The sequence below is a fragment of the Procambarus clarkii genome, chromosome 18 (genome assembly GCF_040958095.1).
Source record: "Procambarus clarkii isolate CNS0578487 chromosome 18, FALCON_Pclarkii_2.0, whole genome shotgun sequence".
In the NCBI taxonomy this organism is placed as follows: domain Eukaryota; kingdom Metazoa; phylum Arthropoda; class Malacostraca; order Decapoda; family Cambaridae; genus Procambarus; species Procambarus clarkii.
In genome coordinates this window covers 17206511-17222519 of record NC_091167.1, presented here as the reverse complement: position 1 = coordinate 17222519, position 16009 = coordinate 17206511, and the positions used below count along the sequence as shown (strand labels likewise).

Here is a 16009-nt window from a genome sequence, read left to right as displayed (position 1 = left end):
GCGGATGACGCAAAGTTGATGAGAAGAGTTGTGACAGATGAGGATTGTAGGATCCTACAAGAGGACTTAAACAGGTTGCAGAGATGGTCAGGGAAATGGCTCCTGGAGTTCAACACGGGCAAATGTAAAGTTATGGAAATGGGACTAGGAGATAGGAGACCAAAGGGACGGTACACAATGAAGGGGAACAGCCTACCTGTGACGACGCGTGAAAGAGACCTGGGGGTGGACGTAACACCTAATCTATCTCCTGAGGCACATATAAATAGGATAACGACAGCAGCGTACTCTACACTGGCAAAAGTTAGAACATCATTCAGAAACCTAAGTAAGGAGGCATTTAGGGAGCTTTACACTGCCTACGTGAGGCCAGTCTTAGAGTATGCCGCCTCATCATGGAGTCCCCACCTGAAGAAACACATGAGGAACTGGAAAAGGTTCAGAGGTTTGCGAGGAGGCTTTTCACAGCGTTACGAGGGATGGGGTATGAAGAGTGCTTGAAGGAACTGTGCCTTACGACACTAGAAAGAAGAAGGGAGAGGGGGGACATGATAGGAACGTATAAAATACTCAGGAGGATTGACAGAGTGGACATAGACGAAATGTTCCCACGGAATAGTAACAGAACGAGGGGACATGGGTGGAAGCTGGAAACTCAGATTTTACAACCAGGTATGATAGGGAAATAGGACAGGAGTCATTGCTGTAAACAACCGATGGCTGGAAAGGCGGGATCCAAGAGTCAAGGCTCGATCCTGCAGACACAATTAGGTGAGTACACACACACACACACACACACACACACACACACACACACACACACACACACACACACACACACACACACATACACACGCACACACACACACACACACACACACACACACACACACACACACACACACACACACACACACATAGGCCTCACAGGCCTAATAGAATTCTATGACCAAGCAACAGAAATTAGGCAGGAAAGAGAAGGGTGGGCAGACTGCATTTTCCTGGACTGTCAGAAAGCCTTTGACACAGGACCCCATAAAAGGCTGTTACAAAAGTTGGAGCAACAGGCAGGAGTAAAAGGGAAGGTGGTCCAGTGGATAAGGGAGTATTTAAGCAACAGGAAACAGCGAGTAACGGTGAGGGGGGAGACATCAGAGTGGTGAGATGTCACCAGCGGAGTCCCACAGGGCTCTGTACTTGGACCCATCCTGTTTCTAATATATGTAAATGATCTTCCAGAGGGTATAGACTCATTCCTCTCAATGTTTGCTGATGATGCAAAAATTATGAGAAGAATCAAGACAGATGAAGATAGACAGAGACTACAGGACGACCTGGACAAACTGGTGGAATGGTCTAGAAAATGGCTGCTAAAGTTCAACTCAGGAAAGTGTAAGGTGATGAAATTAGGCGAAGGGAGCAGGAGGCTGAACACAAAGTATCATCTGGGAGGTGAAACCCTGCAAGAGTCAAATAGAGAGAAAGATCTGGGGGTTGATATCACACCGAACCTGTCCCCAGAGGCCCACATCAAAAGGATATCATCAGCGGCATATGCTAGACTGGCCAACATAAGAACTGGCTTTAGAAACTTGTGTAAGGAATCATTCAGAACCCTGTATACCACTTATGTAAGACCAATCCTGGAGTATGCAGCTCCAGCCTGGAGTCCATACCTAGTTAAACACAAGACGAAGTTAGAGAAGATTCAGCGGTATGCCACCAGGCTCGTCCCGGAACTGAGAGGAATGGGCTACGAAGAAAGGCTAAAGGAGCTGAACCACATATCCCTGGAAAACAGAAGAGTAAGGGGAGACATGATAACCACCTACAAAATTCTCAGGGGAATTGACAGGGTGGACAAAGACAAACTCTTCAGCACGGGTGGGACACGAACAAGGGGACACAGGTGGAAACTTAGTACCGAGATGAGCCACAGAGACGTTAGAAGGAACTTTTTCAGTGTCAGAGTAGTTAACAGGTGGAATGCATTAGGCAGTGATGTGGTGGAGGCTGACTCCATACACAGTTTATAATGTAGATATAATAGAGCCCAATAGGCTCAGGAACCTGTACACCAGTTGATTGACAGTTGAGAGGCGGGACCAAAGAGCCAGAGCTCAACCCCCGCAAGCACAAATAGGTGAGTACACACACACACACACACACACACACACACACACACACACACACACACACACCACAGGAGAGGGTGACACAGGAAGACACACAACACAGGAGAGGGTGACACAGGAAGACACACAACACAGGAGAGGGTGACACAGGAAGACACACACCACAGGAGAGGGTGACACAGGAAGACACACAACACAGGACACATGCACCAAGACACACAACACAGCAAGACACACACCACAGGAGAGGGTGACACACAACACAGGAGAGGGTGACACAGGAAGACACACACACAACACAGGAGAGGGTGACACACAACACAGGAGAGGGTGACACAGGAAGACACACACACAACACAGGAGAGGGTGACACACACCACAGGAGAAGGGAGACACAGGAAGACACACACACAACACAGGAGAGGGTGACACACAACACAGGGGAAGGGAGACACAGCAAGACACACACCACAGGAGAGGGTGACACAGGAGGACACACACAACACAGAACACACAACACAGGAAAGGGAGACACAGGAAGACACACACACCACAGGAGAGGGGTGACACACACCACAGCAGAGGGAGACACAGGAAGACACACACAACACAGGATAAGGGAGACACAGGAAGACACACACAACACAGGGAGACACATGGACACTCACCTCAGATATCTCAGCAGTGCTGCCCCCTAGTGGCAAGTATGGGTGCTGATACTTGAAGGCAGAAGAGTCCTTATAGTGTTCAACCCTCTCCACCAGCTCCACCATTGCTGAGCATCGAACGGGAGGCCTTACGAGCTGGAGAACGACTATATAACCACACAGCCACAGTTGACACACACACGCACACGCACACACACACACACACACGCGTGTGTGTGTGTCCCCGAGGGCGGGTAGCCGCTCTCTTCACTTCACGCTAAACATTCCTCGTACGAATGTTCTCATGTTCTTCTCTATTACAATATTCTTAAGAACAAAAGACTTCAATTCTTACTCGAGAAATTTGTCACTAGTAAATCTCTTTACCTTTTGATTTAATATATAGAGAAATATTAGTTATTGACATAATTAAGATTTATATATAGATATATGTTTTATTTCTATATTAATATACAGTTTCTGAGCGTGAGAAGTTGTTATACAGTATAAGGAAGACGATATACTGTCTGTTTCTGTTAACTACACACGAACACTGAACTAGAATGATATATCCTTGTTCTCAGAGAACACCTTGGAGAACACTTGGTAGTTAGTGGTTCATGTGTCCATGTGTCCTCTTGCCTGTGTCGTGGCACGTGTCCTCCTGTGTCACCGCCGCCATCACAACATTAGTTCATTATACACAGTAATTAATGGCGTTCATCGGTAGTTGTTCCGTGGTTCAAGCGGGTGAATTGGCTTAATTGATTGCAACAGTCTTGTGGTGTAGCCTGGTGGTGTAGGCTGGTGGTGTAGGCTGGTCCTGTAGAATAAGGAAGTGCCAGTGCGAGTCCGCCAAGACTGTCAAGTCTTGGCCACTCCCCAGCGCCAGCCTGACAGACCCTCCCTCTGATCCTCGCGACTGTGAGTGCCACAGGTGGCAGGAGCCTGGCGAGTGAGAGTGAGAGAGAGGGAGGGAGAGAGAAAGAGAGAGGGAGAGAGCCACACACCTTGCCTGCTTCACGGTCACACGTGTTCTGGGTCCCTCACTCTCCACTCTCCTCTCACAGTATTGGCCAGTCGCTCCAGTCCTCCCGCGTTCCGGTTGGGCTAATTTTAACAATGACGTCACCTCCAGCCAATCCGCGGCGCTTTACCTGTCCCGACGGACCAATAGACGCCCCGGAGCCACCTTGATGGGCGGAGTCTCTTGAACATTACAGGTAGGGGTAAAAAAAAAATTAAATGTTAAGATACAGTGATACGCACCTAACTTGACCATATACGGACCGATCCCATAATATTGGCGAATATTAGTTCTCGGTAAAGAGGTTAGGAGAGATCTTGAGGAGCGAGGAGGGGCCGCTACTACCCTCCTCTATCCATCACCAAAACCTAACCTTAGCCCAAGATCAATTAGCCACGAATAGCTGTTAGCGAAATTAGTTGGTGCTAAACGACCGCTTCCCAAACTGTTTTGAAGTATAAAGATAGAGCCTGGTCGCTTGTTAAGCTGATAAGACAAATGAGGTGGACTGCCCTCGCGTCAGGTCCTTAATGACAGCCACTTGACTCTATTATGATCAAGACGGGAAATAGTCATGTTTAGGTCGACGAGGAAAAGCTTCAGCCGCCGGGGACTTCAACGCTGCTCTGAGGAGTGATCCAGTGTGTGTGGGGCGAGTGTGTGTGTACTCACCTATTTGTGCTTGCGGGGGTTGAGCTCTGGCTCTTTGGTCCCGCCTCTCAACCGTCAATCAACTGGTGTACAGATTCCTGAGCCTATCGGGCTCTATCATATCTACATTTGAAACTGTGTATGGAGTCAGCCTCCACCACATCACTTCCTAATGCATTCCATTTGTCAACCACTCTGACACTAAAAAAGTTCTTTCTAATATCTCTGTGGCTCATTTGGGCACTCAGTTTCCACCTGTGTCCCCTTGTGCGTGTTCCCCTTGTGTTAAATAGACTGTCTTTATCTACCCTATCAATTCCCTTCAGAATCTTGAATGTGTGTGTGTGTGTGTGTGTGTGTGTGTGTGTGTGTGTGTGCAAGTGTGTGTGGGGACACGCGTGTGTGTGGCGATATTGCGTGCGTGTGTGTGTGGAGACACGCACGTGGGGCAAGATATTGCGTGCGTGTATGTGTGTGTGTGTGTGTGTGTGTGTGTGTGTGTGTGTGTGGAGACACGCACGTGGATATTGATATTGCGTGTATGTGTGTGTATGAATTTTGCGTGTGTGTGTGTATGAATATTGTATGTATACGAATCTATTAATGCATGTATAGATGCAAGTATGAATGTGTGTATACTACAAGTATTACCATGTTCTGCCAGCGCTGGTTCTTGTAGACACTTAGTTGAAAATAACACACAGACTTGAACTTTAGACCAATGATTCTAGCGAGAATGTTCTCTATACTTCTAATGTTCTTCACTTGGCAAGGAAATGTTCTATATACTTCTAATGTTCTTCACTTGGCAAGGAAAATGTTCTCTATACTTCTAATGTTCTTCACTTGGCAAGGAAATGGAAAAATTAAGTCTCCAAAGTTCATTTCACAAATATAGTGGGCGAGCCTTGTGATAATGGTGGCGTTCCGCTCAAGTTCTCTTCACTATCTTTGGACGAAGAGGGAAAGTGAATATATATATATTAGCCGGTCCATCCTCTTGTTTAGTTAGTACTTATAGTAACTATGAAGACCATAGTACATATATGACGTAATGGGCAATTAGAAGATAGATATCGTTACCATTAAATTTGGACAAACTGGAAAAGGTTTTGAATTTATGATGCAAAGACGACCTAACCTGACCTTCTTAGCGTTAATACACGTTACCTGAGGCCTAATATATGTGCTGTATTAGGCCTAGGAATATTTAAGTTTGTTTTTTAGCTTTATTTTTCGGACTATAATGTGAATAGTACCAAATTGTACTATCTTATTGCCTGTACGTTAATATTTGTACTATAGTGAAAATAGTTACCAAGCCTACTATCTAAACTGGAGGACGGGTTGAGTTAGGAGAGTGCATGAGTGCATGATCCTTGCAAGATGACAGGAGGAGCCTTGTCACTCACTCCAGAGGACCAGGCACTCTTGAAGTGTCAGTTGACACTCCTGTCTTGGCGCAGAGTGTAAGTTGGCACTCCTGCCTTGGCCCAGAGTGTCAGTTGGCACTCCTGTCTTGGCGCAGAGTGTCAGTTGGCACTCCTGTCTTGGCGCAGAGTGTAAGTTGGCACTCCTGCCTTGGCCCAGAGTGTCAGTTGGCACTCCTGCCTTGGCCCAGAGTGTCATTGGCACTCCTGCCTTGGCCCAGAGTGTCACTTGGCACTCCTGTCTTGGCGCAGAGTGTCACTTGGCACTCCTGCCTTGGCCTCGTCAACAGCAGGACTCACCAGAGTGAAAGCTCACTGAACACAGTTGGATGAATGTGTTCAGTGCTATGCTGAGTCTAATTTGATAATATCGTTCAGTGTGGCAATTGTTGTGGAGCAGTTCGTGAGGTCATCTGAGGTGAGGGTCATTGTGTGAGGTGTTCCCTGACGGTGCCTTCTTGATTGTGGATTGTCAAGTGGTTTAAGAGAGCTGTTGTTGTTGACTTATCAACATATACTGCTTGTGAGGAACACAGAACACAAGTGCAATGGAAAGGAATTTACAATATTTGTCAGTGTATGTATGTATGTATGTGTGTATGTGTGTATGTATGTGTGTATGTGTGTATGTATGTATGAATGTATGTATGTGTGTATGTATGTATGAATGTATGTATGTGTGTATGTATGTATGTGTGTATGTGTGTATGTATGAATGTATGTATGTATGTATGTATGTATGTGTGTATGTATGTATGTATGTATGTATGTATGTATGTATGTATGTATGTATGTATGTATGTATGTGTGTGTGTATGTGTGTATGTATGTATGTATGTATGTATGTATGTATGTATGTATGTATGTATGTATGCATGTGTGTATGTGTGTATGTATGTATGTATGTATGTATGTATGTATGTATGTATGTATGTGTGTATGTATGTATGTATGTATGTATGTATGTATGTATGTATGTATGTATGTGTGTATGTATGTATGTTTGTATGAATGAATGTATGTATATAGACGTACTCTATGTGTGAATATATCTAACTTATACTCCACCAACACAAGATATACTCCACCAACACTAGATATACTCCACCAACACAAGATATACTCCACCAACACTAGATATACTCCACCAACACTAGATATACTCCACCAACACAAGGTATACTCCACCAACACTAGATATACCCCACCAACAAAAGATATACTCCACCAACACAAGGTATACTCCACCAACACTAGATATACTCTACCAACACTAGATATACTCCACCAACACAAGATATACTCCACCAACACAAGATATACCCCACCAACACAAGATATACTCCACCAACACAAGATATACTCCACCAACACAAGATATACTCCACCAACACAAGATATACTCCACCAACACAAGATATACTCCACCAACACTAGATATACTCCACCAACACAAGATATACTCCACCAACACAAGATATACTCCACCAACACAAGATATACCCCACCAACACAAGATATACTCCACCAACACAAGATATACTCCACCAACACAAGATATACTCCACCAACACTAAATATACTCCACCAACACTAGATATACTCCACCAACACTAGATATACTCCACCAACACTAGATATACTCCTTCAACACAAGATATACTCCACCAACACAAGATCTACTCCACCAACACAAGATATACTCCACCAACAGAAGATATACCCCACCAACACAAGATATACTCCACCAACACAAGATATACCCCACCAACACCGGATATACTCCACCAACACAAGATATACCCCACCAACACTAGATATACTCCACCAACACAAGATATACCCCACCAACACTAGATATACTCCACCAACACTAGATATACTCCACCAACACAAGATATACTCCACCAACACAAGATATACTCCACCAACACAAGATATACTCCACCAACACTAAATATACTCCACCAACACTAGATATACTCCACCAACACTAGATATACTCCTTCAACACAAGATATACTCCACCAACACAAGATCTACTCCACCAACACAAGATATACTCCACCAACACAAGATATACCCCACCAACACAAGATATACTCCACCAACACAAGATATACCCCACCAACACCGGATATACTCCACCAACACAAGATATACCCCACCAACACTAGATATACTCCACCAACACAAGATATACGCCACAAACACTAGATATACTCCACCAACACTAGATATACTCCACCAACACAAGATATACTCCACCAACACAAGATATACTCCACCAATACTAGATATACTCCACCAACACTAGATATACTCCACCAACACAAGATATACTCCACCAACACAAGATATACTCCACCAACACTAGATATACTCCACCAACACTAGATATACTCCACCAACACAAGATATACTCCACCAACACAAGATATACTCCACCAACACTAGATATACTCCACCAACACAAGATATACTCCACCATCACTAGATATACTCCACCAACACAAGATATACTCCACCTACACTAGATATACTCCACCTACACTAGATATACTCCACCTACACTAGATATACTCCACCAAGACAAGATATACTCCACCAACACAAGATATACTCCACCAACACAAGATATACTCCAACACTAGATATACTCCACCTACACTAGATATACTCCACCTACACTAGATATACTCCACCAACACAAGATATACTCCAACAACACAAGATATACTCCACCAACACAAGATATACTCCACCAACACTAGATATACTCCACCAACACAAGATATACTCCACCAACACTAGATATACTCCACCAACACAAGATATACTCCACCAACACAAGATATACTCCACCAACACTAGATATACTCCACCAACACTAGATATACTCCTCCAACACAAGATATACTCCACCAACACAAGATATACTCCACCAACACTAGATATACTCCACCAACACAAGATATACTCCACCAACACAAGATATACTCCACCAACACTAGATATACTCCACCAACACTAGATATACTCCTCCAACACAAGATATACCCCACCAACACAAGATATACTCCACCAACACTAGATATACTCCACCAACACTAGATATACTCCTCCAACACAAGATATACCCCACCAACACAAGATATACTCCACCAACACAAGATATACTCCAACACAAGATATACTCCAACACTAGATATACTCCACCAATACAAGATATACTCCACCAACAGTAAATATACTCCACCAACACTAGATATACTCCACTAACACTAGATATACTCCACCAACACAAGATATACTCCACCAACACAAGATATACTCCACCAACACTAGATATTACTCCACCAACACTAGATATACTCCACCAACACTAGATATACTCCACCAACACTAGATATACTCCACCAACACAAGATATACTCCACCAACACAAGATATACTCCACCAATACAAGATATACTCCACCAACACAAGATATACTCCACCAACACTAGATATACTCCACCAACACTAGATATACTCCACCAATACAAGATATACTCCACCAACACAAGATATACTCCACCAACACTAGATATACTCCACCAACACTAGATATACTCCACCAACACTAGATATACTCCACCAACACTAGATATACTCCACCAACACTAGATATACTCCACCAACACTAGATATACTCCACCAACACTAGATATACTCCACCGACACAAGATATACTCCACCAACACAAGATATACTCCACCAATACAAGATATACTCCACCAACACTAGATATACTCCACCAACACTAGATATACTCCACCAACACTAGATATACTCCACCAATACAAGATATACTCCACCAACACAAGATATACTCCACCAACACTAGATATACTCCACCAACACTAGATATACTCCACCAACACAAGATATACCCCACCAACACTAGATATACTCCACCAACACAAGATATACCCCACCAACACTAGATATACTCCACCAACACAAGATATACTCCACCAACACAAGATATACTCCACCAACACAAGATATACTCCACCAACACAAGATATACCCCACCAATATATATATATATATATATATATATATATATATATATATATATATATATATATATATATATATATATATATATATATATATAATCTTGTCCTTATATGGTCCCTAATTCTCATCTTAATTCGTCCGGGATGAGAGACTTAAAAAGATAGCGGGATAGAAGAAAGACGGGAGTGAAGGAAGGAAGGCAGGAAGGAAGGAGTGAAGGAGTGAAGGAAGGAGTGAAGGCAGGAAGGCAGGAAGGAAGGAAGGCATGATAGGAGGGTCCTTGAAGGAGAAGAAAGATGGCGTCGTGTCAACCTCAGGAATAACATAAAAGATGATCAGCCGTTGTTGACGCTTTGGTCTCATTCACTCTCTTTTGTTTTATTCTTCTGTCACTCACTTTATCCGTCTCTCCTTCTAGTCACGTTCGTTCACTTCCTGTTCCTCGCTCCTGCGCCTCGGCGTCTGTTCTCTAAACTGGTGGAAACCGCGAAATGTATAGAGTGAAGAGTGAGTGACATCGGCAACGCGAGTGCTTGCGGTAATACGTGACCCTGATTGGCTATCTCTAGGGTGACGTCAGCGTCTTGACACCAATCAAAACACAGCTGGCAACGCCCGATGTTTCTCTCCGGTTTTTCAGTTGACATCTGGCCGCCTTAAGAGGCAGTCGCTGGCCGGAGTGGGCGGAGAAACTCCTTTTATGGTGGTGTTTGTGAGGGGTGCACCTGCGGCCCGCCTGCGGCCCGCACACTGCGGCCAGGCTGCGGCCAGGGTGCCGCCACAGCCATGCGGAGTTCCTCTTGACCCAGAACTCTTGTGTTCACCAGGGCGGTGTTCATCTGGGTGGTGTTCACCAGGGCGGTGTTCACCAGGGCGGTGTTCATCTGGGTGGTGTTCACCAGGGTGGTGTTCACCAGGGTGGTGTTCACCAGGGCAGTATTCACCAGGGCAGTGTTCACCAGGGTGGTGTTCACCAGGGCAGTATTCATCAGGGCAGTGTTCACCAGGGTGGTGTTCATCAGGGGTGGTGTTCACCAGGGTGGTGTTCACCAGGGCAGTGTTCACCAGGGTGGTGTTCATCAGGGGTGGTGTTCACCATGGTGGTGTTCATCAGGGTAGTGTTCAACAGGGTCGTGTTCATCAGGGCAGTCATCACCAGGGCGGTGTTCACCAGGGCAGTGTTCACCAGGGTGGTGTTCACCAGGGCAGTGTTCACCAGGGCAGTGTTCACCAGGGCGGTGCTCACAAGGATGGTGTTCACCAGGGCGGTGTTCACCAGGGTGGTGTTCACCAGGGCGGTGTTCACCAGGGCAGTGTTCACCAGGGCGGTGTTCACCAGGGCAGTGTTCACCAGAGCAATATTCACCAAGGCGGTGTTCATCAGGGCAATGTTCACCAGGGCAGTGTTCACCAGGGCGGTGTTCACCAGGGCAGTGTTCACCACGGCGGTGTTCACAAGGGTGGTGTTTACCAGGGCGGTGTTCACCAGGGCGGTGTTCACCAGGGCAGTGTTCACCAGGGCGGTGTTCACCAGGGCAGTGTTCGCCAGAGCAATGTTCACCAAGGCGGTGTTCACCAGAGCAGTGTTCACCAGGGCAGTGTTCACCAGGGCAGTGTTCACCAGGGCAATGTTCACCAAGGTGGTGTTCACCAGGGCAGTGTTCACCAGGGCAGTGTTCACCAGGGCAATGTTCACCAGGGCAGTGTTCATCAGGGCAATGTTCACCAGGACAGTGTTCACCAGGGTGGTGTTCACCAGGACAGTGTTCACCAGGGCGGTGTTTATCTGGGTGGTGTTCACCAGGGCAGTGTTCACCAGGGCGGTGTTCACCAGGACAGTGTTCACCAGGGCAGTGTTCACCAGGGTGGTGTTCACCAGGGCAATGTTCACCAAAACAGTGTTCACCACGGCAGTGTTCACCAGGGTAGAGTTCACCAGGGTGGTGTTCACCAGGGTGGTGTTCACCAGGGCAGTGTTCACCAGGGTGGTGTTCACCACGGCAGTGTTCACTAGGGTAGAGTTCACCAGGGTGGTGTTCACCAGGGTGGTGTTCACCAGGGCAGTGTTCACCAGGGCAGTGTTCACTAGGGTGGTGTTCACCAGGGCAGTGTTCACCAGGGTGGTGTTCACCAGGGCAGTGTTCACCAGGGCAGTGTTCACCAGGACAGTGTTCACCAGGGCGGTGTTCACCAGGGTGGTGTTCACCAGGGTGGTGTTCACCAGGGCAGTGTTCACTAGGGTGTTCACCAGGGCAGTGTTCACCAGGACAGTGTTCACCAGGGCGGTGTTCACCAGGGTGGTGTTCACCAGGGCAGTGTTCACTAGGACAGAGTTCACCAGGGTGGTGTTCACCAGGGTGGTGTTCACCAGAGTAGTGTTCACCAGGGTGGGGTTCACCAGGACAGTGTTCACCTTGGCGGTGTTCACCAGGGTGGTGTTCACCAGGGCAGTGTTCACCAGGGCGGTGTTCACTAGGGCAGTGTTCACCAGGGCAGTGTTCACCAGGGCAGTGTTCACCAGGGCGGTGTTCATCTGGATGCTGTTCACCAGGGTGGTGTTCACCAGGGTGGTGTTCACCAGGGCAGTGTTCACCAGGGTAGTGTTCATCAGGGGTGGTGTTCACCAGGGTGGTGTTCATCATGGGTGGTGTTCACCATGGTGGTGTTCATCAGGGTAGTGTTCAACAGGGTGGTGTTCATCAGGGCAGTGTTCACCAGGGCAGTGTTCACCAGGGTGGTGTTCACCAGGGCAGTGTTCACCAGGGCGGTGTTCACAAGGGTGGTGTTCACCAGGGCAGTGTTCACCAGGGCGGTGTTCACAAGGGTGGTGTTCACCAGGGCAGTGTTCACCAGGGCGGTGTTCACCAGGGCGGTGTTCACAAGGATGGTGTTCACCAGGGCGGTGTTTACCAGGGTGGTGTTCACCAGGGCGGTGTTCACCAGGGCAGTGTTCACCAGAGCAATGTTCACCAAGGCGGTGTTCATCAGGGCAATGTTCACCAGGGCAGTGTTCACCAGGGCGGTGTTCACCAGGGCAGTGTTCACCAGAGCAATGTTCACCAAGACGGTGTTCATCAGGGCAATGTTCACCAGGGCCGTGTTCACCAGGGCAGTGTTCACCAGGGCGGTGTTCACAAAGGTTGTGTTTACCAGGGTGGTGTTCACCAGGGCGGTGTTCACCAGGGCAGTGTTCACCAGGGCGGTGTTCACCAGGGCAGTGTTCACCAGAACAATGTTCACCAAGGCGGTGTTCAGGGCAATGTTCACCAGGGCAATGTTCACCAAGGCGGTGTTCACCAGGGCAGTGTTCACCAGGGAAGTGTTCACCAGGGCAGTGTTCACCAGGGCAATGTTCACCAAGGTGTTCACCAGGGCAGTGTTCACCAGGGCAGTGTTCACCAGGGCAATGTTCACCAGGGCAGTGTTCATCAGGGCAATGTTCACCAGGACAGTGTTCACCAGGGTGGTGTTCACCCGGACAGTGTTCACCAGGACAGTGTTCACCAGGGTGGTGTTCACCAGGGCAATGTTCACCAAGGTGTTCACCAGGGTGGTGTTCACCAGGGCAGTGTTCACCAGGGCAATGTTCACCAGGGCAGTGTTCATCAGGGCAATGTTCACCAGGACAGTGTTCACCAGGGTGGTGTTCACCCGGACAGTGTTCACCAGGGTGGTGTTCACCACGGCAGTGTTCACCAGGGTAGAGTTCACCAGGGTGGTGTTCACCAGGGCAGTGTTCACCAGGGCAGTGTTCACCAGGGCAGTGTTCACTAGGGTGGTGTTCACCAGGGTGGTGTTCTCCAGGGCAGTGTTCACTAGGGTGTTCACCAGGACAGTGTTCACCAGGACAGTGTTCACCAGGATAGTGTTCACCAGGGCAGTGTTCACCAGGGTGGTGTTCACTAGGGCAGTGTTCACCAGGACAGTGTTCACCAGGGCAGTGTTCACCAGGGTGGTGTTCACTAGGGCAGTGTTCACCAGGAGAGTGTTCACCAGGATAGTGTTCACCAGGGCAGTGTTCACCAGGGCAGTGTTCACCAGGATAGTGTTCACCAGGGCAGTGTTCACCAGGGCAGTGTTCACCAGGGTGGTGTTCACTAGGGCAGTGTTCACCAGGAGAGTGTTCACCAAGATAGTGTTCACGAGGGCAGTGCTCACCAGGGCAGTGTTCACCAGGATAGTGTTCACCAGGGCAGTGTTCACCAGGGTGGTGTTCACTAGGGCAGTGTTCACCAGGACAGTGTTCACCAGGGCAGTGTTCACCAGGGCAGTGTTCACCAGGATAGTGTTCACCAGGGCAGTGTTCACCAGGACAGTGTTCACCAGGATAGTGTTCACCAGGGTGGTGTTCACCAGGGCAGTGTTCACCAGGATAGTGTTCACCAGGGTGGTGTTCACCAGGACAGTGTTCACCAGGACAGTGTTCACCAGGACAGTGTTCACCAGGGCAGTGTTCACCAGGACAGTGTTCACCAGGATAGTGTTCACCAGGGTGGTGTTCACCAGGATAGTGTTCACCAGGGTGGTGTTCACCAGGACAGTGTTCACCAGGACAGTGTTCACCAGGGCAGTGTTCACCAGGACAGTGTTCACCAGGATAGTGTTCACCAGGGTGGTGTTCACCAGGATAGTGTTCACCAGGGCAGTGTTCACCAGGACAGTGTTCACCAGGATAGTGTTCACCAGGACAGTGTTCACCAGGGCAGTGTTCACCAGGGCAGTGTTCACCAGGATAGTGTTCACCAGGGCAGTGTTCACCAGGACAGTGTTCACCAGGATAGTGTTCACCAGGACAGTGTTCACCAGGGCAGTGTTCACCAGGACAGTGTTCACCAGGATAGTGTTCACCAGGATAGTGTTCACCAGGGCAGTGTTCACCAGGACAGTGTTCACCAGGATAGTGTTCACCAGGACAGTGTTCACCAGGGCAGTGTTCACCAGGACAGTGTTCACCAGGATAGTGTTCACCAGGGTGGTGTTCACCAGGGCAGTGTTCACCAGGACAGTGTTCACCAGGGTGGTGTTCACCCGGGCAGTGTTCACCAGGACAGTGTTCACCAGGGCAGTGTTCACCAGGACAGTGTTCACCAGGATAGTGTTCACCAGGGTGGTGTTCACCAGGACAGTGTTCACCAGGGTGGTGTTCACCAGGACAGTGTTCACCAGGGCAGTGTTCACCAGGATAGTGTTCACCAGGGTGGTGTTCACCAGGACAGTGTTCACCAGGACAGTGTTCACCAGGATAGTGTTCACCAGGGCAGTGTTCACCAGGGTGGTGTTCACCAGGACAGTGTTCACCAGGGCAGTGTTCACAAGGGTGGTGTTCACTGTTACAGGAAGTTTCTTATATCGTGTTATTGCGTCGCATCAGAGTATAAGTAGTGGCACTTATTAAGAGTAAAACTTTCCTACTAAACATTACAGTGGGAACGACGTTAACAACCATGGTTGGTCGTTAACAACCATGCAGGTTGTTAACGACCCACACGGCGTGGCTCGTCCGGTGGCGGGAATTCTGTTGGCCAATCAGAACCACCGGACGAGGCAATGAGTACAGAACATGGTCAGTACTCTGCACTTCCACCCTGTTGACATGGTCTAGTTGTGTGACCAGACGTATGGCGAAATTGTGACGAGGCGATCCACTCGAGAGCCGGTCGGCCGAGCGGACAGCACGCTGGACTTGTGATCCTGTGGTCCTGGGTGCGATCCCGGGCGCCGGCGAGAAACAATGGGCAGAGTTTCTTTCACCCTATGCCATCTGTTACCTAGCAGTAAAATAGGTACCTGGGTGTTAATCAGCTGTCAGGGGCTGCTTTCTGGGGGTGGAGGCCTGGTCGAGGACCGGGCCGCGGATACAGGCAAGAGAAGTACAAGGGCTCGGAAGAGAACCATTATCACTACTGAGTAACGCTGCTCTCTATGTTATTGTACTCAATATATATATAACTGTACACCTAATGTTCAGTGTCCAGTAATGTGTATCTATAACTCGACATATAAGATACCCACGTTTTTTGGGTAATATAGATAAATATACGTGATAAAATT

General features: G+C 47.9%; 2 protein-coding genes across 2 annotated transcripts; one reads left to right on the top strand and one right to left on the bottom strand.

Annotated features, from left to right (window-relative positions):
* Positions 1-10976: 10976 nt before the first annotated feature.
* Positions 10977-12491, bottom strand: LOC138365969 (mucin-22-like). Its single transcript, XM_069326684.1, has one exon. It carries the CDS (start codon positions 12489-12491, stop codon positions 10977-10979), a length of 1515 nt encoding a protein of 504 aa, XP_069182785.1.
* Positions 12492-12598: 107 nt separating this feature from the next.
* On the top strand, positions 12599-13732 carry LOC138365968 (ribosome-binding protein 1-like). The gene has a single exon (XM_069326683.1). It carries the CDS (start codon positions 12599-12601, stop codon positions 13730-13732), a length of 1134 nt encoding a protein of 377 aa, XP_069182784.1.
* Positions 13733-16009: the final 2277 nt, after the last annotated feature.